General features: G+C 41.4%; 1 protein-coding gene across 1 annotated transcript; it reads right to left on the bottom strand.

The window, feature by feature from the left end:
• Positions 1 to 1924: 1924 nt before the first annotated feature.
• Positions 1925 to 24462, bottom strand: sf3a3 (splicing factor 3a, subunit 3). Its single transcript, XM_061760162.1, has 17 exons — positions 24238 to 24462; positions 24079 to 24126; positions 19205 to 19257; positions 15984 to 16089; positions 15832 to 15904; positions 15115 to 15206; positions 14948 to 15030; positions 14663 to 14801; positions 14502 to 14570; positions 14348 to 14415; positions 12432 to 12539; positions 11387 to 11456; positions 11116 to 11280; positions 7077 to 7187; positions 5281 to 5371; positions 2234 to 2289; positions 1925 to 2157 (listed from the first exon to the last, which is right to left on the bottom strand). The coding sequence occupies exons 1-17, from the start codon at positions 24331 to 24333 to the stop codon at positions 2080 to 2082; spliced, it is 1506 nt and encodes a 501-aa protein (XP_061616146.1). The 5' UTR covers positions 24334 to 24462; the 3' UTR covers positions 1925 to 2079.
• Between the last annotated feature and the right edge of the window lie 1722 nt (positions 24463 to 26184).

Below are 26184 nucleotides of genomic sequence, written 5' to 3'. Positions count from 1 at the left end.
ATTTTATTTTTGAAAAAAACGAAAATCAGAATTGCCCGAAATCAAATAAACACCCACATATATTATATATTTTATGAAGAAGAAAAAAAAGAATCAGCTCTAATCAGAAAATAAAACATTCATAATCATTATCTCCAATCTAGGCTTGTTAGGTTTTAACCAGTTTTAACTTTATCCTAAAGTTTATCCTCAGCTTCTTTCCTGTAAACTAAAAACAATAGCTGACATTTTAGGACTCTACATCTATGAATAAATTGTTTGGTTAAAATTGGCCTTTGTTGTCATCTTTTCAGTCCCCCCCACCCAAAAGATTTATTTTTCTCCTTGTTCTATCCTTTTCCCCTTTGAACTATGCATGCATTTTGTGAGCCGCTTGTCCTCACTAGGGTCGCGGGCGTGCTGGAGCCTGTCCCAGCTGTCATCGAGCAGGAGGCGGGGTAATATAATATTCTCCCAAAAGTCTTGGGAATCATTCAGATGTTTTTTTTTCTTTTCCCAAAAGTAAGACGAGCCTTTATGCTCTTTTGGGTCAGCAGTGGTTTTTGCCTTGGAACTCTGCTATGGGTCCCATTTTTGCCCCTGTCTCTTCCTTATTGTTGTGTCATGAACACTGACCTGAACTGAGGCAAGGGAGACCCTGCAGTTCTTTCGAAGTTGTCCTGAGTTCCTTTGTGGCCTCCTGGATGAGTCATTGCTTTTCTCTTGGGGTCGTCTTTGTAGGCTGGCCACTCCTGGGAAGGTTCACCACTGTTCCATGTTTTCTCCAAGTGAGGATAACAGCTCTTCTTATGATTTGATAGAATCATAAAACTCTAGAAATGGCTTTTGTAACCCTTTCCAGACTGATAGATGTCAATTACTTTATTTCTCGCCGGGTATTTCTCTCTGGATTTTTTGGGGGGATAATGTCATTGTGTTGGAGCTTTTTTAGATCTTATGCCTGACTTGATTTTGTCAGGACAAATTCTGTTTCAGTGATTTCTTAATTGAACAAGTCTGGAGGTAATCAGGTTTGGGTGTGATCAGTGAAAATTAACCAAAAATTGTGATTAGCTACAATTCATGATTTAACAAAGGGGTAATTACCAGGACAGGTTTTTTTTTCCTTAATAAATGAAATCATTTTAAAACATTTTAAGTCACTGGTTATATTTGTCTGATAATTTACAACCCCAATTCCAATGAAGTTAGGACACGGTGTTAAACAAAATGAGACCAAAATGATGTAAGTTGGATCAATGTATTGGTTTATCTCTCTTATGAGAGAGAGAGAGAGAGAGAGAGAGAGAGCGAGAGAGATGAGCAGGGACAGAACTTTATATATCGGAATTGTGAAAAGTATTTTTCATGTGTTTTACATTTTTATTATTAATGCCCACATGAAATGCTTTCATTCTGTTTTTAACGCTTAATGGTGTGTGTGTGTGTGTGGGCGCGCCCGCCTTGAAATACAATATCTGTTTTACAAAGCCTAACATTGTGTTTGTGTGTGCGAAAAAAAGGGCTCTCAACCGACCCCACCCCTACTCGCCGACCAAATACCCCCCCTATCGATGCGCTCCGGTGTAGAAACTGTTAGCACCCCTACTTCTAATCCTAGAATCGCTCCTGGGTCACATTGAGGTGGAAAAAGTTTTCAAATAATTTATCTTGATCTCATTTTTTACATCACAAACACCTGACATTTGAACAGGCATGTGTAGATTACTGCTACGCAGCCTCCCAGTGCTGCACATGCACATTTGAAATGACGTGCATGGTGTCGAGTAACAAATCTTGCCATTATACTTGGAATATTGTACTGGCTATTTACATAGGCCTGAGCAAACGGAGTGGAATTCTACTTACAAAGCAGAATTTTAGGACATGCAGATTCATCTATTGAAATACATCACCTCAAAACACTGGAGAAAAAAAAAATAACTTTTTAGAGTGGCCAAAACATGATCTTTATTTTGAGGATCAAAAATTACTAAATTACAAAATAAAGATGGGGAACGGAGAGTGGGTCCATATCCAAAAGGATACAAAAAAAAACAACAACAATTGACTAATACCTTGGTAAAATAGCCTTGATACCTACAGTAACCCTTGTCTCTTGAGATCCTCGTAAGTTTTTTTATTGACTACATTTCCACTCGAGTCCTCATACTCTTCCTGAAAAACAAAGAATTGGGAAATTTCAACACTGCTGGATAGTCAACATATTTTACAAAATGTTTTCCATTCTTACCTCTGTGTCAGGTTGCCAACGTTCTAAGGCCTTTTGGGACTTCAGTTTTGCCCACACTAGTGTTAGGCAAAAATAAGTTAACACAAACCTACTGATGATACCAATCCAAAAAAATTGCAGTGACTAAAATGTTTAGTTTTTTTTTTTTATGTAGACATTTATTTCAGAACTTGGTACTATATGTAGTTAATATAAATAAATCAATAAAAACAAGGTAAAATTCAATTTAAAGGAAAAGGGATGATGACCAGACATAATAAATGAGCTACAAATGCCAAAAGAGGTATGATATGCCATTACAAACTGTCAACTGAGGTTGTGCTAAGCTAATGATTTTTTACACAAACTATTGTCTTGTGATAAAGTACGACTGTAATTTCTCATGTTTTATACGCAATTATTTCCCAAGAAAATCTTTATAACTCAATTGTGTGTATTATACACATACTAAAAACACTAAAAATATAAATTTTCACACTGCGGCTTTGCAGAGGTATCTTCCGCCTCCCACGTGACTACCAAGACTACCTACCTATATTTTGGTGGTCAACTTTGTGGGTGTTCATTATGCTTGAGAGCGTATTATACACGAGAAACTACGGGAGTCGTTTTAACCATGGTTATCCAGAAAGTATTCACAGTGTTTCATTTTATGTCACAGCCTTATAACAAAATTGAAACCAAATTTGTTTCCTGACAACATGAATGTTTGTGTTACATTTTTGCAATAAAAAAAAAAAAAAAGAAATCACATGTAGGGTACAGAATGGGTGTCTTGGCATTAGGAATTGCTTATATAATTTTTAGTATCACTTAATTATAATTTTTTTAAAAACAGCCAATACCCATGGAGATTTTTTATCTTATTTCCTTATTTTATTTTTCATATGGCCAGTCACTTGACTGTTTTTGAGATGGTGGAGATGTACATATATCGGTGTGTCGTACTAGACAGACTGTTTCGAACCCTGATGTTGATGTTACTTCCAAAAGAGTGAAAAGATTGCAGTAAGGAAAATTAGAAGCATGTTTCTTCTGAGATGATGAGTCTCTTTTACAAAAGTTTTATTATATACACACACACACACACACAAACATAGACAGCAGAACCTCGATAAAACGGACCCCAATTTTACGAGGACCGCCAGGACGAAACAATGTTTCCAAAAACAGTTTCCATTTGTCACTTAAAATGCCGCTGACAAAGTCTGTTAGTTCCAGAATTGGCCGTTGTTTACTGGCGCTGTGGCGCAATGCAGGCAGAGAATGGGACTGACGTATTTCCGGGTCACAGACACACAATATTACTTGATCAAATTCCAAATGATGTGCCTCCTGTCCCTGTCTGGCAGCCATGTTGAAAGTGGGCCATTGACGTGGCGGCCATGTGAAGATGGTTATATCTATTGTCTATTGCACATAAATCAGAGAGAGGGCGGCAAGGCTGCGGCGTTAACTATGAGGATTACAAAACAAGTCTTTGGAGTCTGGAACATGCCAATTTTTTTTTTTTTTACCCTCGACAAGCCGTTTGCCTTTGGCAATGAATTTAGAACGAGGACGCACACGAATTTCTCACAGAATTCCTCATGAAAGCCACTCGCCTATAATGACGACTGGATGTCAACAATGTCACCATGACCAAAAACACCGCCATGGTAAGTTTGGATAGAATGTGAAACTTTCAAACATCCATCCATCTATCCATTTTCTTTACCGCTTATCCTCACTCGGGTCGCGGGCTGCTGGAGCCTATCCCAGCTATCTTCGGGCGGGAGGCAGGGTACACCCTGAACCGGTCGCCAGCCAATCGCAGGGCACATAGAAACAAACAACCATTCGCACTCACATTGACACCTACGGGCAAATTAGAGTCCTCAATCAAACAACTTTCAAACAAAAAAAAATATATATATGTTATTTAACGTTCATTTCCAAAAACCTGATACTGTATTGGGCGTTTTAGGCCAGGAAAAAAAAAATACAAAACAATTTTGTACTGTACAGTAATATGGGTGCATATGGCCTAAAACAAAAAAACAAAAAAAAGTGCTTAAATGTAACTGACAATCGGCTATATCGGACTACCCCAGCGCCCCTTATTAGTCTGTTCTATCGAAGTTCCACTGTGTGTGTGTATTTATGTACAGTGTGGCAAAAAAGTATTTAGTCAGCCACCAATTGTAGAAGTTCTCCCCCTTAAAAGGTTGAGAGAGGCGACACGTCTAGCAGGATTTGAGTCCCTGGCGGTGTAGTGTGTTACTGATGGTAGCCTTTGTTACTTTGGTCTCTGCAGGTCATTTACTAGGTCCCCCCCATGTGGTTCAGGGATTTTTGCTCACCGTTCTTGTGATCCTTTTGACCGAACGAGGTGAGATCTTGATGGAGCCCCAGCTCGAGGGAGACCATCATTGTATACCTTCCATTTTCTAATAATGGAAGTTGATTTCTTTACACCAAGCTGCTTACCTATTGCAGATTCAGTCTTCCCAGCCTGGTGCAGGTCTACAATTTTGTTTCTGGTGTCATTTGACAGCTCTTTGGTCTCGGCCATAGTGGAGTTCGGAGTGTGACTGTTTGAGGTTGTGGACAGGTGTCTTTTATACGGATGAGATCCAAGAGTTGCCAATACAGGTAACGAGTGGAGGACAGAGGAGCCTCTTAAAGAAATTGGCAGCCGTGGCCCAATGGTTAAGCTCATCGCCTGCCACCGTGGGGGACCAAATGTGTATATGTATGTATGTGTGTGTGTGTGTATGCATGTATGTGTGTGTGTATATATATATATAAATTTTCTTTTCTTTTTTAATAGATTTTCAACAAAAAGTAGAAAAAAACTTTCACTGTCATTTTGGGTTATTTATAATTAATTGAACAAAGTATTGTGAAATAAGGCTGCAGCATAAAATGTGGGAAAAGTGAAGCACTATAAATTTTAGATGCACTGTATATACAAATTTGATGTACAATAAAATGTGCAAGTACAATAAGTAACAAGGGTTAAAGGTGTAAAATAAATCCATAGTATGTTCGAAAATAAGACTTACAAGAGACAGCATCCTCAATCTGTGTCACATTGGCAAAGTGGGCAGTGTTGGGGATTCCAAGACAGCGCATACCATGGGCATGCCTCCATTCCTAACCAGAACAGAAATACACATCTGTTGAAGAGGGAAGGCCTTCTTTAAGACAGTAAAAAGAAATTGTATATGAATTACACATCTTATTTACAATATTCTAAACGTTTTTTTCTTTTTGTTTTGTAACTTGTCCTGTTCAGCTGCATGGCCATGCAGAATGGAGATGCAGAAAATGCAGCTGGGCATAAAAGGTGTTTTAGGGGATAGACCAAGGGACAGAATGGACAAGGGGAATAGGGGGTGCAACCACAGCAGAACAATAGTTGGACAGTCTAGATATTTGACAACAAGTAACATTACTAAGTCAAATTGTGTTCTTATTTGTGGATGAGGGGGACACCCGGCAAGGACATGCAACAACTAACCAATAGGACAAGATAAGAGAGGACAGAAAAGGACAGGATGTGGGAAATGAGCAAGGGAGTGCTACTGACGAGTGGTACGGTGGGATGCTTTTATAGTGTCTGAACACCTGTAAGAACCTGTGAGTTAATTTCTTAATACATCATGTGGTATTATTAGTGGTCCCTGCACAAGCAATTCAAGCCTATCGAAGGAGAGGGGAGAGGAAGGTGGCGGGGACCCAAGTGGGGGGCTGTGGTCCGACAACCGAAAGGGGGTGGGGGTGGGGGTGGGGGTGGAGCAGGCCCTCGGAGTCAAGGAATAAGAAATGTGAATACCCACCAACCACCCTAGTACTATGGACCCCAGGTCCCAAACATTTTTTTTTATTCTTTGGGGGTGGTACCACGAGGCTCGCCATGTGGTCGCCTTCTTAAGACTTAAAGACTTCCGTAGTTAACCATCTTTGCTGGGAAAATTCCACGTGACTCTTCTTTGGATGGTCTGTGCGCTCGACTGCCACTTCATGGACGTCTGCGTCATTACAGAACCTCCCACCCCCTCTCGAAGTTAGCCGTTAGGCACCTAACCACTAGCAAGCTACTGACGAGCGCTTGCTAAGACGTCGACCAATCTATGATTTTTACTTTGGAAACAATCAACTTGCGTCTGTCGCACCACAGAGTGTGTTTGCTGGTTTGAGAGTGCCTTTCTGCTAGTTTTAACATCGCGCCTCTGTTTTTGCTCATTTTTCAAAACGCCGGCAGCCGCGATTGCTTGGACTAATCTAAAGGTTTGTTTTTTTCTTCTATTGTTTTGCTAAACTCTGCTTAAAGCCAATAAATCCACCCCCACCACAATCGCGATTCAATTAAACGTTCCCGTTGTCGCTCGTTTGCTTAAACCACCGCTACAATTGTACGATTGAAGCTACATACCGTTAACATTATTGCTAATTTCAAGAACGACTGATTGGCTTTTGTTACACACATTCCCGCCCCGTTAGATCGAGGAAATACGGCCACAGCTGATAATCGAGAATTTTAATCACGATCTTTGATCTCGATCATATCATCGCCCAGCCCTAATCTCAAGTCACTGTCAATCTTTACTTCCTACCAAACTATGGTATCCCATGGTCATGCTCTACCTCCTCAAAAAATGATGCAACCAAATCATGTGCCAATTGGTCGCACCAGTGCTACTAGTGCAAAAGTTACTGTAGAGCCCTGCCATTTGTTTACGATAGACATTGAACAAATTTGGGAGTGATTGTGATGAAAACCATGGGCGGAATTCCCTAAAGTACAACAACCACTGGAAAGTATAAATGTATGAATCTTTGCTTGAACAGAAAATACCGCAAAGTGTCGCTGAAAGGCTTTGGGTCCTCGGTAGGTGTAGTTTCCACAGATTTCACAGTTGTAGTTGATATTCAGGCCATGGAGTTTATAGAGCCAGTATGGAATTGGCTGGAAGGAAAAGAAAGCAGAGTCAAAACTCATGTACTCACCACACAAAATCTGACAAATTTCTCAGTGTAATGTGAAAGTAAAATAATACAGTGGTTTTCGAGATATGAGCCGTCTATTGGCCCAGTTTTTGCTTTGACCAAACTTGAGAAATGAGTGGTGTGTGGCAGCAGGATGCTCCACTCACTTAACAAGCAGCACTCTGGCTGAATTAGTAAATATTTTTAAAAAAGAGGCTTCAAGATGTACATTGCCACTATCAGTTGGAGTTTACTTGAAAACTAACTACTGTATAAAACAAAGAGACTGACATGTATTTGAAACAAGCACAGCCTCCATCAAGGATATGATGGAAAACACCACAGCCACACAGGAACAGTTAACATTACTCAAAAATAAAATACATTAGCGCCAGCCAGGGACTTAAAACAATTTGAAGCTGTGGACAAGATCATGGAAGAAGTTACGGAGATACGTCCTTTGAGAAGACAAGCCATTGATATGGACGAGTCACTCAAAGCAGATCGATCGGCACCACGAATAACATTATTAAAAAATGAATGAATGTTATGTGAGGTGCAAATGTTAATGTTTTTGTACACAATACCGTACTATTGAGTGCAAGTTGTTTTTTTTTTTTTTTTTAAATTAAAAGACAAAACAAAGGCTTTTGGAGTGCTGATGACAGACGCTTCCTGCAGAACAGGAACAGAGAGGGCGGGGATTGAGACAATTGTGAGAAGAGGCCACGTGAGAGACGACGCATTTAAAGGTAGAGGCACGCATATAAAACCTCAGTGTGTGTGTTTGCTTATTTTTACACTCTCATTCAACCATTTTTTTTTAGTATTTTAAAAAAATATATATTTATTTATATTTTTTATTTTACAATTTACTGCTAGATGTCTTTTTTTTTTTTTTAAATGTTTCTTTTGGGGGTCTGGAAGGGATTAATTGCATTTCCATTTATTTTAGAGAAATGTTTTTTTGAGATACGAGTGTTTTGAGATAAGAGCATGGTCATGGAACAAATTAAACTCGTATCTCGAGGCATCACTGTATTTTGTTGAACCAAAATTTTATTGCAACATATGGAATAAGGAATTCAATACAAGGCAGACTCACTTTCTTGCACTTCCTTACGGGAAAAACAAACTGCCTCTCTCTATATGCCCACAGTTTACTTTGATTGTTATTGGTAAATATGTTGGAGCAATCATTAAGAGAACATGATTAACATTTAAGAGAACATTTTTCTCAAACATCCTGGTTTGTTTTAAAATTTAAAAAAAACGATAACCGATCACAAGATGGAGCAATGTGTTGCGTTGTTTGAACTTGACAGGTTCCTCCTCCTGTACATTCTTCAGGTGCCCGATCAAATTTGTTGTGTTGCAGCATTTAGATGACGTTCCCCACGACGCACTTCAGTTGTGCACGGACTGCAAATAACTTACGTGTTGTTTGTCTGAGACACCGCAATATAGTGCCACACCAACGACGAAAAAAAATTTGCTTTTGGATTCATACGCGATGGCGACGAGGAGTAAATCTCTTTTGCGGAGCCGACCGATTAAGTCATTGATCGGATCGGCGAATTATGACATGAAGGCCGTTCGGTTGATCAGCATAAAATGCTAATTATCGGCCAATACAGATCAGATCGGTGTAAAGTCTAAGTTAAACTGTTTATTCTTGTGAATTAGACGAAGCTCAGACTACATTTTATGACCAATCTATGCAGACAAAAATAATTTCAAATTATACAAATGCATTCAACAAGAAAATACATTTCAGAAGGCCAATTCCAACATCATTTCGACATTAAAATCTTTTTGATTGTTTCTAATGTAACATTCTAATTTCTTGGAGATGGTGAAATGTGGGTTTTCGTTAGCTGTAAGATGAAATCATCAAAATAAATAAAATCATAAAATAGTTTGTGTGTCGTGAATCTAGTATGAGTTTTTTAATTGAACTACAGAAAAACATGTCATTTTCTAATTCTAATTTATTGACATGCACATGTATAACCATTTTCCCATGGGCTCACCACCTGTGGGAGGGGCCATAGGGGTCGGGTGCAGTGTGAACTGGGCGGTGGCCGAAGGCAGGGACCTTGGCGATCCGATCACCGGCTACAGAAGCTAGCTCGAGGAACGCGGAATGTCACCTCTCTGGCAGGGAAGGATCCCGAGGTGGTGTGTGAGGTAGAGAAGTTCCGACGAGATATAGTCGGACTCGCCTCCACACACGGCTTGGGCTCTGGTACCAGTCCTCTCGAGAGTGGTTGGACTCTTTTCCACTCTGGAGTTTCCCACCGTGAGAGGCGCCGAGCAGGTGTGGGTATACTTATTTCCCCCCGGCTCGGCGCCTGTACGTTGGGGTTCAACCCGGTGGAAGAGAGGGTAGCCTGACTGTTGTTTGTGCCTATGCACCAAACAGCAGTTCAGAGTACCCACCCTTTTTGGAGTCCTTGGAGGGGGTGCTGGAGAGCGCTCCCGCTGGGGACTTCAATGCTCACGTGGGCAATGACAGTGAGACCTGAAAGGGCGTGATTGGGAGGAAAGCCACTCCCCCCACCCCGATCAGAACCCAGGGCAGTGTTCTGTTATTGGACTTCTGTGCTCATCACAGATTGTTCATAACGAACACCATGTTCAAGCATAAGGGTGTCCACACATGCACTTGGCACCAGGACACCCTAGGTCGCAGTTCGACGATTGACTTTGTGGTTGTGTCATCGGACTTGCGGCCACGTCTTGGACACTCGGGTGAAGAGACCGGCGGAGCTGTCAACCGATCACTACCTGGTGGTGAGTTGGCTCCGATGGTGGGGGAAGATGCCGGTCCAACGTGGCAGGCCCAAACGTATTGTGAGGGTCTGCTGGGAACGTCTGGCAGAATCCCCTGTCAGAAAGAGTTTCAACTACCACCTCCGACAGAACTTTGCTCACGTTCCGGGGTAGGCGGGGAACATAGAATCCGAGTGGACCATGTTCCGCGCCTCCATTGCTGAGGCAGCCGAACAGAGCTGTGGCCGTAAGGTGGTCGGTGCCTGTCGTGGCGGCAATCCCCAAACCAGTTGTTGTACACCAACGGTGTTTGATGCCGTCAAGCTGAAGAAGGAGTCCTATCGGGCCTTTTTGGCCTGGGAGTCTCCTGAGGCAGCTGATGGGTACCGGCTGGCCAAGCGGAATGCAGCTTTGGTGGTCGCTGAAGCAAAAACTCTGGTATGGGAGGAGTTCGGTGAGGCCATGGAAAAAGACTTCCGGATGGCTTCGAGGAAATTCTGGTCCACCATCCGGCGTCTCAGGAGGGGGGAGCAGTGCACCATCAACACTGTGTATAGTGGGGATGGGGCGCTGCTGACCTCGACTCGGGACGTTGTGAGTCAGTGGGGAAAATACTTCGAAGACCTCCTCAATTCCACCAATTGAGTTTGGTGGCCTCAGTATTGCAATCTCTGCTTTTTGCAGATGATGTGGTTCTGTTGGCTTCATCAAGCCATGATCTCGAACTCTCCCTGGAGCAGTTCGCTGCCGAGTGTGAAGCGGCTGGGATGAGAATCAGCCCCTCCAAATTTGAGACCACGGTCCTCAGTCGGAAAAGGGTGGTGTGTCCTCTCCAGGTCGGGGATGAGATCCTGCCCCAAGTGGAGGAGTTCAAATATTTTGGGGTCTTGTTCACGAGTGAGGGAAGAATGGAACGGGAGATCGGCAGGCGGATTGGTATAGGATTTATCTTGGGAAATTTAAGCAAGCGTTGAAATCCCTTTTTTGACAGGTGTTGGAAAGTTTGAGAAATTGTTATTCTAATAATATAATAATAACAACAATACTGTTCTAATGTAATTTAGTTTAACCCACTTATGTTTGTTCACAATTTCAATTTTCTTTCCTTTTGTATCGGAGAGTGACATTTTTACCTTGCCATCCCAGCCCAGCGGCAAATTCTTAGGGTTGTAGATTATCTCATTGTCTTCATCTTCGCTTTCACTCTCACTCAGCTGCTCCTCCTCCTCTTCCTCACGTTCCTCCCCAGTTCTGGCTTGCTTTCGCTGCACATTCTCATGCGTAAGCTGTCTCTGCTCCTATAAAGGCAAATAAACAAACTTGTTGACTATTATCGTAGTTATCACAAAAATTGGGTAAGTCAAACTCATTCTAAGAATTATTTGGCAACATTGTAATACTTACACCAACGATTTCAACATACTCGTAGAGTTGAGCTTCCAGAAAGGCAATTTCCTTGTTTCGCTCTGTGTCTCTGCAGGTATGGTGAATGAAAACATAATTATAGGCACTTTCATTATTTGACTGTGTGTGTATAAGTCAATGGGTCGTAGGCTTGATGCCGTTAGAGAAAGTAAGGTTTATGCCACAAATTGTAAATGTTATTCATTTTTAGTTAATTTAATAATGTCTGACTGTACATATTAGCGATGTGACAATATCACACTACTGCGGTATTAAAAGTGCCTTAATATCATTGTAGTCTTGTCTCAGTATAAAATATTGTGCCTTAAAATGTAGTTTTGGGTCAGCTAAACATAGCCATGCCGCTTAGGCTGATAATGGACTCCATTTCCTCATTAAAGGACATACACATACACACAAGGACATACACGCGATTGGACGTGTAACCCATGTGAGCGTGTCAAAACAAATACACTGATTGGCTGCCTGGCCCACGTGACAGAAAAGCCGAGTTTGGATGCAGAAGAAATGCACACAAAATGCCGCTTCGCTGAATGGAACTGGGTTAAATAAGGGCCATACAGTATGTTAATCGCCCGGAAAAAATACAACAACAACAATATATGTATATACACAGGCAACTTGATGAAAATTGCTTTACAGATTGAGCAAAGACACTTTGATTGCACCTCGTGGCCCAGCGTCCTTTCTGGGACTAAGGCGTAGCCTATGCCTTGTCTAAGATTTGCTTTGCAATCGATTGGGCGAGAGGCCTCCTTTGCTTTGTCCCCCGCCAAGCGCAGACTTAAGCCCTGAAGGGCCCCGTTATTTTATTGGAATGTTTTCATTTATTCCATGTTATTTGATGTTTGTTTTAATTTAATGTTAATTGATTGTTAAATGTATTAACTAGCATAATTATATAAAAAAAATATATATATTCTATTCAAATCCAAATTAAACTGCTTTTTTCTGTGCTGTAAACATTGACGCGCAAAGGCCACCCCATCCCAGCTCCCCCAATTTGTAGTTTACCAACACATACTTCTTAGGACCTTTAGCTTTGGGATTTTTGGCAAACAGAGAAGGATCCAGCAATTCCAAAGATTTGCCTTTGGTGCTGAAGAGTCTCTGAGCTCTCTCTTCAAGAGTCCTGTACAACACACACAAACACACAAAATATACATACACTTGTTGATCAAAAGTTTGAAATACATAACCGCATAGTTATGTTGTAGCTATCAAGGAGGAGTACTGAATGTAGTAATCAAAAGAATTTTTACCCAGGACTACAATACATACATGGTAAAAAATAGACATTACGCGTTTTTTCTTGACTGTCTGACATGAAGTCAGACTAAATTTCTCCTGTTTTAGGTCAATTAGAATTCCTAAAATTCTCCACCTGCACCTAATGCCTGCCACATGAATAACATCCTCCTCTTTAAGCACTCTCATTCTGGACAAGAATTGACGAAAATCATTTTTTCACTTCACTTTTCACAATTACCAACTTCAACGGCTAATCCCAAATGCATCCTCCAGAAAAATATTAAGTACAATATTTTTCTGTTATTACTTGCCATTTCTGAATTGGAAGTTAGTTCATTCTGTGTTGTGACATAATCCCTAACATCGCTCCATCGCTTAATACATTTAACATTAACATCCGTAAACTAATTAGATAATTGTAGCCGCGTTTCCTCATTAATACAAGATGTACTAGCGGATCAGCTCTTGTCGCCGATGTTACAGTATGTGTGCTGCGCGGTTCCGCTGGGACCACAACCACAGCCACGACCCGCAGCACCTCAACGCGAAAATACAAAAGACCAGTGCAACAAATACGACACTACCTGATCTGATGAGCAAAAATGGTGCTTAAACGTAAGAGGATGTCCGCTCCAGAGGTAGATAAGAGTAGCCAAACGTACTCAAGTAGGAGTATTGTTACTCGACAATAATGTGACTCAAGTAAAAAGTAGTCCTCCAAAAAATACTTAAGAGTAAAAAGTACATAGTGACATAATTACTCAAGTACTGAGTAAATTGCACAAACAAAACAAAAAAAACATTTACAACTTATTGCACAGTGTTTTCTCCAGTTATAAGTGATCTGAAATATCCACGTTTGGGCAGAGTGCCAGACAAATACTACAATACATGTTTTTGTTGGTCAAAATGTAAATAAGAGTAGCGCGCCGTTGCCTTCATGGTAACGACGACCTTCCCAAAATGGTGGCCATTCAGGCACGACGATCAGCCGGGCTGGCTTATCTCGTGTTAATACCTATGCCCGGGAAGCCCAATAGAAGACGACGTGTGAGGTCATGCAACTTTCTTTTGTCGTTTGATTGGTGAAGTAGACTTAAACGTCACCAGCGCTTAAATTAGATTGGCGCAAACGGTGCCCAATGCGGAAGTCGCAGTCTCGCACACGAAATAGTTGATAAGCAAGAATTGATAAATAAAAGTAGCGAGCGACATTTAGATGATTGTAACGGAGTAAAAGTACCGTTAGCTGACAGCGTTCAAGGAGTACGAAACAACGTATGACGACAGCGACCCCCCCCCCCCCCAGTAAAAACTCATCGGACCTATACGATTCACGTAAATGGCCTATTTTGAGTTCAAAACGGTGAATTTCGCCAAAAGACGACTGGTTTGCATGTATGACTCAATGGGTTTCTGTCAACAAATATCAAATCTTGGCCACGACCTCTAGCAAGAGATTCTGAACATCAATATGCCTATTCTTGGTTAAATAAAGGTTTTAAAAAAAACGTTTCCATTTATTTCAATTGAAAATATTACCTTTATTTGTGAACACACCGGGTTACAAACAGGGTCACGGAACGATCTGTGACCTGAGTTTCCACTGTAGTCAACTAAAGTGCAGCGGGTCCTTGCAGACATTAATGCAAACGTTATTAATGGGTTATGTGTCAAAGGCAAGCTCACCCTCCACATTTAAGTCCCAATGCCAGAAGAGCCGACTTTAATCTGTCCAGACCTAAGGAAGCCAACTCCTGTGTGACACAAAAAGAATTACATTTCCATCAAATGTGACTTGCATTGAAATTACGTTTAAATGTATTTGTTTTTGTTTTTTTACCTCCCAAGATGAAAAGGCTGAAAGGTCCAGGTGAGCTCCAGCATGTGTTAATGCACTACTTGTCTCTTTCTATGATCAAAAAATGCAATTAAAATAACCATGACTGGTCAGATTCGACAAACAACCGAACCTAAGCTAACCCAATAACGAGGAGGACCTACAGGCCAGCCTGGAAATGCGCCGCTTTCCCACTTTTTCTCAAAATCTGACAGTACTTTATCATAGAGGTCATTCTGGTCAAGTAGAGGTTTGACCCGGTCTGTGTAGTTCTGCAGGTACTCGAGCAGCATCTCCAAATACCTGCATGGAGACGTCAAAACATGTTTCACATTTGCATGTCCAATTAAAAAAATTAGGTGCTTAGCGACGGGTTCATTTCCGATACATATATTAAGCATTGAAAATAAGTTTCATTTTAAGGATCAGAGTTTTAGTATGATACTTACTTTTTGTATTCTGCATTCTTTCTGTCTTTGGGAATGTCAAACAGCTGGTCGAATGATGACAGGTAAGTGATGTACTCAGTTTTCTGTCGAGAGAGGTGGCTATACTAGTTAATAACAACCATGAGTTTGCTTAATAGTGCATAGTGAATTATGCTGAATGAAAGAACCTCAGCTGCCTTCAGGTTTATGTACTTCAGGTAGCAGTCATGGAGGTCGAGGTAGCGGCCATATCCTTCCTCATCCGTGAATTCCACGAGATCTGTAGCAATTTAATTTTGTTAAGGTGTACAAACAAACTCAACTAGAACAGCTTTCCCCAAACATTTTAAGTTACAATTATGATGACCAAAATTATTCTATTTATTGGTATGCATTATAGTGGGATGACATTACTCAAAGAAACGTGAACGCTTTAAAACATTACAAAACATTTCCTTTTACATCAGATAAGCTATCACCCCCTCAGTTACAAAAAAATATAAAATCAGCAACCCCTGTGCGCCACAGGAATTGTATTTACTATATTCATCATTATATCAAATAAAAAATAATAATTGCAACCGCAAGCTTTCATAGATGAGGTTGTCTTCCAGCCTCGAAACCCACAAGCCCTCATAATGTGTCCGGACATTACACACACGGACAAAATTGTTGGTATCCCTCCGTTAACCCATATTTTTTATTTCTATTCATCAACTGGAATTCAATCGTACACTTCGACCCACGTATATAAGTCGAGTACGATTTTCAACATGTAGGGCGTGGAGGAGAGTCTCGCCCAGCTTGTCTGTGAAATTCAGGTTTGTTAAACCACTGCAATGACTAACAGAAGTTCGATTACATTTCGGATGCACTTTTAAATCAATCCAATTGGCAAGACTTACTCTGAGCTTCGTCACTAGGGTTGTCTCTGGCTTTCATCAGCTCTTCAAACTCGGAAGCCATTGGAATGGAAATCTACAGAGATACAAACCATTGCAAATAGTGGAAAAAGCCCTTAAATTAAATTGATAGTCTCCAATTGGTGATCACTTACTTCATTTGGGTGCTTTCTGTGAAACTCCTTTATCTGTTTAAGTCTGTTGTAGAACTCTGTAAATTCATTGGGCCCTGAGATCGCAGCAAGCTCATCCCTCCTCATTCTGTCAAAAATATGAGGTAGAGGGGGCATGAACATTGAACTCAGCAATTTCAAATAATATGTAGTAATTTTACCGGAACATTACAACAAAAATGCTGCAGTGATAAGCAGCTTCCAGGCAGCAGTAACTACCCTTTATTTATATTCATTCATTCCTTCATTTTCCATACCGCTTATTCTCACTCGGGTAGCGGCCGTGCTGCAGCCTATCGCAGCTGACTCTGGGCGAGAGGCTGGGTACACCCTGAACTGGTCGCCAGCCAATCGCAGGGGACATATAAACAAACAACCACTCACATTCACACCGATGGGCAATTTAGTCTTCAATTGCCCTACCATGCATGTTTTGGGGATGTGGGAAGAAACCGGAGTACCTGGACAATAGCCACGCAGGCACGGGGAGAACATGCAAACTCCACACAGGCGAGGCCGGATTTGAAGCCGTGTCCTCAAAACCGTGAGGCAGACGTGCTAACCAGTTGAACACCGTGCCGCCCCTTTATTTATATACAATATTAAAACATGTATGGGGCCCGGCCAGGCACAGTCCGAAAGGGTAACGTGGGTCCCCCTTCCCATGGGCTCACCACCTGTGGGAGGGGCCATAGGGGTCAGGTGCAGTGCGAGCTGGGCGGTGGCCGAAGGCAGGGACCTTGGCAATCCGATCCCCGGCTACAGAAGCTGGCTCTAGGGACGTGGAATGTCACATCTCTGGCAGGGAAGGAGCCCGAGCTGGTGTGTGAGGTCGAGAAGTTCCTACTATGCACCAAACAGCAGTTCAGAGTACCCACCCTTTTTGGAGTCCTTGGAGGGGGTGTTGGAGAGCGCCCCCACTGGGGACTCCATCATTCTGCTGGGGGAATTCAATGCTCACGTGGGCAATGACAGTGAGACCTGGAAGGGCGTGACTGGGAGGAACGGCCCGATCAGAACCCGAGCGGTGTTCTGTTATTGGACTTCTGTGCTCGTCACGGATTGTCCATAACGAACACCATGTTCAAGCATAAGCGTGTCCACACGTGCACTTGGCACCAGGACACGCTAGGTCGCAGTTCGACGATTGACTTTGGGGTCGTGTCATCGGACTTGCGGCCGCATGTCTTGGACACTCGGGTAAAGAGTGGGGCGGATGTGTGTCAACTGATCACCACCTGGTGGTGAGTTGGCTCCGAGGGTGGGGGAAGATGCCGGTCTGACGGGGCAGGCCCAAACGTATTGTGAGGGTCTGCTGGGAACGTCTGGCGGAATCCCCTGTCAGAAGGAGTTTCAACTCCCACCTCCGGTAGAACTTTACCCACGTCCCAGGGGACATGGGGGCCATTGAGTCAGAGTGGACTATGGTCCGCGCCTCCATTGCTGAGGCGGCCGACTGGAGCTGTGGATGTAAGGTTGGCGGTGCCTGTCGTGGCGGCAATCTGAAAATGTTGGTGGACACAGCGGTGAGGATGCCGTCAAGCTGAAGGAGTCCTATCGGGCCTTTTTGGCCTGTGGGACTCCCGAGGGAGCTGATGGGTACCGGCTGGCCAAGCAGAATGTAGCTTTGGTGGTCACTGAGGCAAAAACTCAAGCATGGGGGAATTCAGTGAGGCCATGGAGAAAGACTTCCGGACGGCTTCGAGGAAATTCTGGTCCACAATCCGGCGTCTCAGGAGGGGGAAGCAGTGCACCATCAACACTATGTGTAGTGGGGATGGGGCGCTGCTGACCTCGACTCAGGACGTTGTGAGTCAGTGGGGAGAATACTTCGAAGACCTCCTCAATTCCACCGACACGCCTTCCCATGAGGTGGCAGAGTCTGTGTTCTCTGAGGCGGGCTCTCCTATCTCTGGGGTTGAGGTCACCGAGGTGTTTAAAACCCCCCCGTAAAAAAACGGGACAACAACTTTCTTTTTGCATCTTTTGTTTTCACTTTTTGTGCATCTTCTCCCTCAACTAAACCTGCCTCTGTTCCTCCTGAGACAACGGAGAAAGACCAGACCCAACAATCTGAAGATCGTGAGTATAACATCGCAGTGAGTACTAGAAAGTACAAATTGGTCCATAGTAGTCTGGGTTAAAGTTAGCGAGCTGACACGAGTCCCAACTTTACTCCCCCTCACTGTGATTCAACTCATTTCACACTCATTTTGAGTCCAACCACACACTCTGTCCTATTTTTCTTTATGTATGCCTATTTTTTTATTTCTATTACCATTATTATTATTATTAATTTATTTTGTAGTAAAATCCCTCCATTTTTTCGAGAACTCTTATTTTCAGTCATGTAGCAGCCTTCGCTTTTCCTAAAATTTACACACATAAAAAGAGACGTAGTGCCCTATTCGAGACAAAGATAGTTTGATTGTAACGTTAAACGTACGTCGAAATAAACCAGAAGTAAACGCAGGGGCTCGCTTTCCGGTGTATTCTTGTCCAAAATTAATTATGCTTTTATCCAAAACCAATATATCCTACATCTGAAAAGGTTACTCTGTTGCGGGCCCGACGCTTCACAGATGGCTGTGAGAACCTCGGCAAAATTTCCCCGACTCTGGTTTAAGGAAGCTCCCGTCGCCGTTTACGGTCCACTGTGTAATACGCAGGCACAACGAGGAGCTATAACCCTTTAAATGGAGAGCCAGTCAGGACTCCCACAGTCCCTAAAGGTGCGTGGGTAAGCGAAACTTGACACACAAGGCAGGCGCTTCAACGATCGTTAATAGTGTCTTACCGTGACACACCGCATCTCCGCCAAGGTGCTGAGAGAGCCAACTTCAAAATAAAAGCTTCATATATTTACTATACTGGACATCCATGCCATTGGACATTAATGCAATTGTAACCTTTTATTTTAAAGTTCTCACCGGAGGACAGTGCCGGAGCTTGATGAAGCTTTAACCATGCATTCGCCCCCTGGTGGCGGCCTGACTAGGTTGCAGGCACTGCTGCAAATGAAGCACTTTTCAAATCAAGCAGTGCCCACATTTTAAATAAATTAAAAAAATAAAACCATCGCAGACGATCAGACTCATTTAAACGTGGCAGCCAAAATTGATCACGATTAAAATTCAATTAATTGTGCAGACCTATATCATGTATAATTTAAGTCCAGTTTCTGCCCACAGACAAGGCCTTACCCATCTTTGTCTTCATAGGAGTCTCTGAGATTGGCACTCACTTCCATATATCTCTACAAAAAAGAAACAACAGTCAGTGTACACAGTAGGGATGCACAATATTGGGAAAAAATGACATTGCGATTTTTTTCAAATCTGCGACGTGAAAAATACAGCATATCATACTTTTAACGTAAAAAACAACACCTCTCTTATCTGAGCCAGACAAGCAAACACCAAAGGCATGAAAAAGGTAACCCCAAAAAAACAAACAAAAAAACACACTGGAGGGGGATCCCTCAGGGCCCCGCAGAGAATCTTTTTTATGTATTGCCTTCACAGTGACGACCTTCCCAAAATGCCCGCCATGTAGGCACGACAATCAGCCAGGCTGGCTTATCTAGTTTTACACCTTCATTGGAGTCCAGCTGTGATTATTGATTATTGATTATACTGATCGGACTTGATTAAGAGAACCACACACCTGTCTATATAAGACCTTACAGCTCACAGTGTATGTCAGAGCAAATGAGCAGCAAGGTCAAAGGAACTGCCTGAAGAGCTGAGAGAATTGTGGCAAAGCACAGATCTGGCCAAGGTTACAATTTTTTTTTGATGCACTTAAGGTTCCTAAGGACCTCAGACTGGGCCGAAGGTTCACCTTCAAAAAAGACAATGACCCTAAGCACACAGCTAAAATAACGAATAAGTAGCTTCAGAACAACTCCATGACTGTTCTGGAATGGCCCAGCCAGAGCCCTGACTTAAACCCAATTGAGCATCTCTTGAGAGACCTGAAAATTAGACTTTACGATCGGCTTTCTTGTCATAATTTGCCGCTCCGATCAATGATGTAATCGATCGGCTTTGCACAAGACTTAACTCCGCGTCTTTGTCGTGTATGAATCCAAAAGCTAGTTTATTTTTAGCCTTGTCACGTGTCTTGCTGCGCAGTACTGTAACCATCTCACGGCCAAGAGCTTTTTCAATCTTGTGGGTGAAAAAACATGTCGTGTGACAAACTCTGGACAACACCCGTCCATATAGCTGGGACAGTGAGAAAGTTCGAGCAAGCATGTCATTAACAGTATTTATAAAAGTAATTTAATTACAATAAAGTAATTTAATTATAGAAAGTTGGTTATTTCTGGTATGTTCTAATGTTGATTTGACCTAAACTTATGTCAGGGGTCAATCCTTGAATGCCCCCTAGAGGTCATTGATGTTTTAACTTTTGTCTAAAATGCTAGAGAATAATTTGAGCTGGGACGGCTCCAGCACGCCCTCAACCCTTGTGAGGATAAGCTGTACAGAAAATGGATGGATACAGTATACAGTACACAAGTATATACAACAAATGAACAAGTCATGTAAATAGACACATTGCTCCATCTTCCGATCGGATCGGATATCGGTTATCGTTTTTTTAAACTTGATCGGTGATCGAACCCAAAATCCTGATTGCGTAAAGCCTACTGAAAATGGCTGTCCACCAATGTTCACCATCCAGACTGACAGAACTGGAGAGGATCTGCAAGGAGGATCCCCAAAACCAGGTGGGAAAAACTTGTTGGATCATTCCGAAAAAGGTTCATGGCTGTATTAGCTCAAAAGGGTGTTTCTACTAAATACTGAGCAAAGGGACTGAATACTTATGACTGTGTGATATTTCAGTTTTTCTTTAATAAATCTGCCAAAATTTCAACAATTCCGTTTTTTTCTGTCAATATGGGGTGCTGTGTGTACATTGAGGGACAAAAATTAACTTAAATGATTTTAGCAAATGGCTGCAATATAACAAGAGTGAAAAATTTAAGGGGGTCTGAATACTTTCCGTACCCACTGTACATTGTTTCCCACGTCCTCATTCATAGTTATCATACAAGGAGATGAGTATATGCTGCCAGTGTTGTTTCAAGGGTTATAATTTACCGTAACATCAGCGCTATTCTGATTTGCATATCCAAACAGGACCCTCTCCTGGTCTTTTTTAATATTGCAGTTGATTCACTGCATATTAAGTACACCGACATTGCAGCGGAACCTGCGATGTGACTATTGTGCAGATGTACATCACGATGACGATGCTCAAACAATATATTGAGTAGCACTTGTACACAGAGCTCTAGAGTACGACTAATTTGATCCCACATGCACTGTAATTTTTTTATGGTACAGCAAAAAAAATAAACATTAAAAATAAATAAATAAAAGGTGCACCCGTACGCCCAGCCATTTGAGGAAGTACAAAACAAAATACGAGCGCTAGCGTTCTTGTAGCAAAGTTTTCTGATGGCTAGCATGTAGCTGTACAATTTCGTCAAATGTTGAAAGCATAAAGGAATTAGTTCCGAAGCCTAATGCCACCATGACGATGTGGGAACATTTTGGATTCAAGCCAGATGAACGTGGCCATCACATGAACAACGAGATGGTATGTTGATTGTGTATGAATTCGCATTAAAAATTGACAACAACATAAACCTCAAAGTGACAAAATCCATTCAAAGCAACCACCCCACCAATTTCTTCAGCTGGGAACGACACATTGGGAGATTTCCCGTTTATCGCCAGCTTGCAATTAAGTAAGCCTTTGCCCAACCATCAAAATAATACCAAGATGGCGCCTACCAGTGTGGTCGCCTCGGTTACGCGCTCTCTAGTATTGTTTTTTTCCGTTCGTCTTTGGAGACATTACACGACTCACTTACAGAAGGGGAGACTCCGGACCTTCTTTCACCAACTTTCGCAAATCCGCTCTCTCTCTCTCTATATATAATATAATATATCTATCAGAGAGAATTTCCAGTACATCAGACAATAATTTTAGTTCTGAGAGGTCCTATCCAAAGCCAGACACGGTAAACAAACTGGTGTTCCTGGCAAAGAATCTTTAGAAGCACTGTAAGGCTACGAAATGCATCAAGCCACACACGCATGTGTAAATTGGTACAGAACAACACACACACATTGATGCCGTTAACACACACGCACAACACTTCTGTTATAGCATAAAATTATCTTTGAAGCAGAGTTGTAGTACAATGTTAGTTGAATTATTTTGTTTTTATTTACTGCTGACTTTGTCAATATTGAGGACTGTCAGTAAGTTCTAATTTAAAACTGCACTTTACACATATTCTTTCGTATTTATTGCTGACTTTGTTAATGTTGATGACTGTCAGTTAGTTCAAATTAAAAAATTGCACTTTCCTCATTCTTTTGAATTGATATTTTGCCTTTTCTAAAAAAAAAAATAAAAAAAAAGAACAAAAAATCTTAGTTTTAATTTAAGTCATTGTAATATCGTTATCGTATCATTAGAGACATCTGGCATGAATATCATTATATGAAATTTAATCTAAATCGCCCAGCCCTTGTGTAGAGCACTGTCAGTGTTTGATTTTATATTTTATATTAATTTCTATTTATTTATTTATTTAACAAATTGTATTTTTTTCATTGAAATCATTTATTAGAATATATTTGTTAAGTGTTTGTTTAACTTTAACACCACGGCCAGCCGCCAGATACCCACCAACGCAAATAGATTCCGGTCCTGTGGGGGAACACTGCGAGTGATGATGTCATTATTGTGCGCGGCGTTGTCTTTCTCAAAACACAGCGGTTCGAAGTGATCAGGACAGAGTTTGGAATGCTTGCTCGGCACCCGTAGCTGACCACGTTTCTTCCCCTGTCGATTGACTTTGCCTATCCACTGGTCAAGTATTCCTTTTTCACTTGGAAAGCAAAAAAAATACCTCTTGCCGCTGCCTGAACCATTTGTACAACCAAATGCCACACATCGTTAAATCGTACAACATATACACAAGGACGGAACAACAGCACACAACACCGACAGGCTGTACTCTGACCTTCAATGTTCAGTGTACATAGTGTGGACCCATTATGGAGTGTTTTTGGCCGTGACATTAATTGGGGAGAATATTCGTGCTTGTTGTTTTAGATAGACTACTACTCCGGGGCACAAGAAAACTTTCAGGTATCTTTCTGTATGATGTTGTTTGCCAACGGACGCGCTGCCAGCTGTTAGAAAACTGCAGTTGCAGACTTCAACCTTGCATCTCTCTCATCTACTAATCAGCTCACCTTTTAAATAACTGTGGGGAATGGAACCCTGCACCTCCTGTATGAGAAGTGCTAATGTGAAGGGCGCTGTGGTGTATTTTGAGTGGAAAAGATTTTGTCTGATTATTTATGATTGCCGTATTATTTTATTATTATAAAAATGTTTATTTTTTTTTAAATTTTTTTTAATGGAGTTCAAACTTGCACAGACTTCTTTTTGTTCATTCTCACTTTTGTCCAGCTGGCGGCAGTGCAACATTAATGGCATCAAAAGCTGATTTTCCAACCACGGATAGACAAGATAGCAGAAGATGGCGACGACGAAGAAGACAAAGCACAATATTAGAAATTTTGTTTTGAATAGTAGAAATAAAATAAGTGTTTTACATGCATTTTGTAGGTTTAATGGCACGACATCGCGTGCAAGCTAGAAAAAAAGTCAACTGAAATGGACGTTGCTGTATGATGTACTGTAAATAAAGGATGCTGACATAAATACATCTTTTCATAGCATGGTTAAACCGATAACGCATTTGAAAACATTTATCTTTTGCCATCTACCAGAACCTTTTAATTTTGTTAAGTTATAAAATTGTAACTCTTACGGTGTTCATCGGCAAATTTGTATGGCTATAGAAACAAACTAAAACCCAAGAAATAAAAGCTTGTGTACATCCCCATGTACAGTTTGTTGTATATGTATAATATGTTTTCGTATTTGCTTCTACTTTGCCTTGTTGCGGCGTTGCAACAGAGAATCTATTCTCGATTGTCTTAGCTGGTTAAATCAAAGAAAATAAACTTACATCCAACATAGATCTTGTCCTGTGATCAGAATTGATCTGTTCCCGCAACTGTTGAGAGAATACAGTAGCATTAAAATCAACCATCATATTGTCAATTTTAGGGTGTCCGATTTCATGTTAGCCAAAATGCTAATCGTAGCACAACGAGGGCAAACTCACCGTCGATTTCTTGTGTAATACTTCTTTAGTTTTAGCATCCATTAGCCTCTCCTTTTCTTCATGATAGCGACGTTGCTGCTCCAAAATAGTCTCCATGTTTCATACAGTCGCGTAAAACGCACTCAAGACAAGTTCAAGAGGGCACACAAAACTAGGTACGTTTTGGCAACAAACGCGGTCATCAGCCACACGACGTCCGGACCCCGCGTTCTTGTTCTTGTTTTTGTTTGAGCTGAAACGCAACTAGCGTTCACGGGGAATATCGCCATCTACCGGACTGGGGTGGGTGATCGGGCCAAAGGCAACTAAGAATAGGAATAAAGATTTCCACTAGCAGCTCCGAGTAAAAATGATTGTGATGATAAGGATGATTATGATCAGGTGCCCATTGCAAAAAAAACATTATTATTATTAATTCAGAAAACAGATGGATTTATTGGATTTGTTTCTGTTAACACAGTCGATAATGCAACTATTGACAAATGAGCTGAACGGAGGCAACAGCGAATATAAAAAGTCAACACACCTCTGTTCAGTTTTTGGAAGAAGAAGGAGGAGAGGGGCTGGGGCCCAGGCAGGAGCATATGTACAATTCTCCCGAGACACTTTGGGTAATGGTAACTTTTGTTAATTTACTTTAACAGATGAATCATAATAATAATGAAAAACTCAGCTCTCCCAGAGTTGGTCACAGCATCACGAAGAGGACTGTTCAAATGCCAATTCTAATAGAGCACGAGATGTATTGATCAATTCATGGATCAAACACATGTTGTGGATTTTGCTGTTCAGCTCCTTGTTAGAGAATAGACTACAAATTGATATGTACCGAAATAACACAAATTACTTTAACGTAAAGGGTCATTACAGATATTACTAATATTATTATCACACAGTGGTGTGTGGTCAGAGACACCCAGTATGCACTGACCTACATTTACAGACTAAATGGACAATTTAGAGTCTTCAATCCACCTACAATGCATGTTTTTGGAATGTGGGAGGAAACCGGAGTACCCGGAGAAAAGCCACGCAGGCACGGGGAGACCATGCAAACTCCACACAGGTAGGCCGGATTTGAACCCAGGACCTAAATTAGAATATTTCAATGAATAAAATACAACCGCTTAAGGAAATAAATAAATGAATACAAATGAATGAATATAAAACGAAACATTTACAGGGCTCTACACTAACTTCTCCACTGATAGCACTAGACTATGCATGATGGAGGGTAGTCCTACGTAATTCATGGAGGGTTTTCCCAACATGGAGCAGCATTTCCAAGGGGCAATACACACAAATACAAACAAAAACAGCACTGAGTGTGCTGTGACGAGACGCCATTATACGAAGCAGCGTCACTGGCTTGGGTTGTTTTCATGATTATTTCATATTTAGTGTCTTTATACTGTATGACTTAAGTCCCTTTAAGAAATGATTAGTACAGTTGCATTCCTGGCAATGACTCTGTACTAACCTCACTAAAATCAAGTTATTGCAATTACACAAATGAATAATCAATTTCAAAATTATTCAAATATTTACCTTGCACTGCCATTCCAACGATTCTTTATCTTGTGTCTTGATGTTGTGCACACTATGTATAATTAGGGGTGGTCCGATCAGTGTTATGCTTCTGATTCCAGGATGAGTAATCCATGAGTGAGATCTGTCGAGAATACAGATTGTCTGAAAATGTTTAAATGTATTACTGGTGAGTGCTGTTGGCTATATGATCTGCCTTTTTTCTTTGAGTTTGCGTCGCGGCTCTTGTGCGCCTGTGCAGTGTGAAGGGGAGACAATGCTTCACTAGAGCTAGGTGATGATGGGAAAAATGATTATTTTGATTGGAAGTGAAATCATGATGAATAAACACGATTTCATTTATTTCAAAACTTTGTATTTATTCATAAAAATTGAAAATTGCCCACGTGAACGATGAAG

This window comes from Phyllopteryx taeniolatus, chromosome 21 (assembly GCF_024500385.1).
Source record: "Phyllopteryx taeniolatus isolate TA_2022b chromosome 21, UOR_Ptae_1.2, whole genome shotgun sequence".
NCBI classification, from domain to species: Eukaryota; Metazoa; Chordata; class Actinopteri; order Syngnathiformes; family Syngnathidae; genus Phyllopteryx; species Phyllopteryx taeniolatus.
The sequence above is the reverse complement of the archived record's forward strand: the minus strand, read 5'-3'. Positions and strand labels throughout refer to the sequence as shown.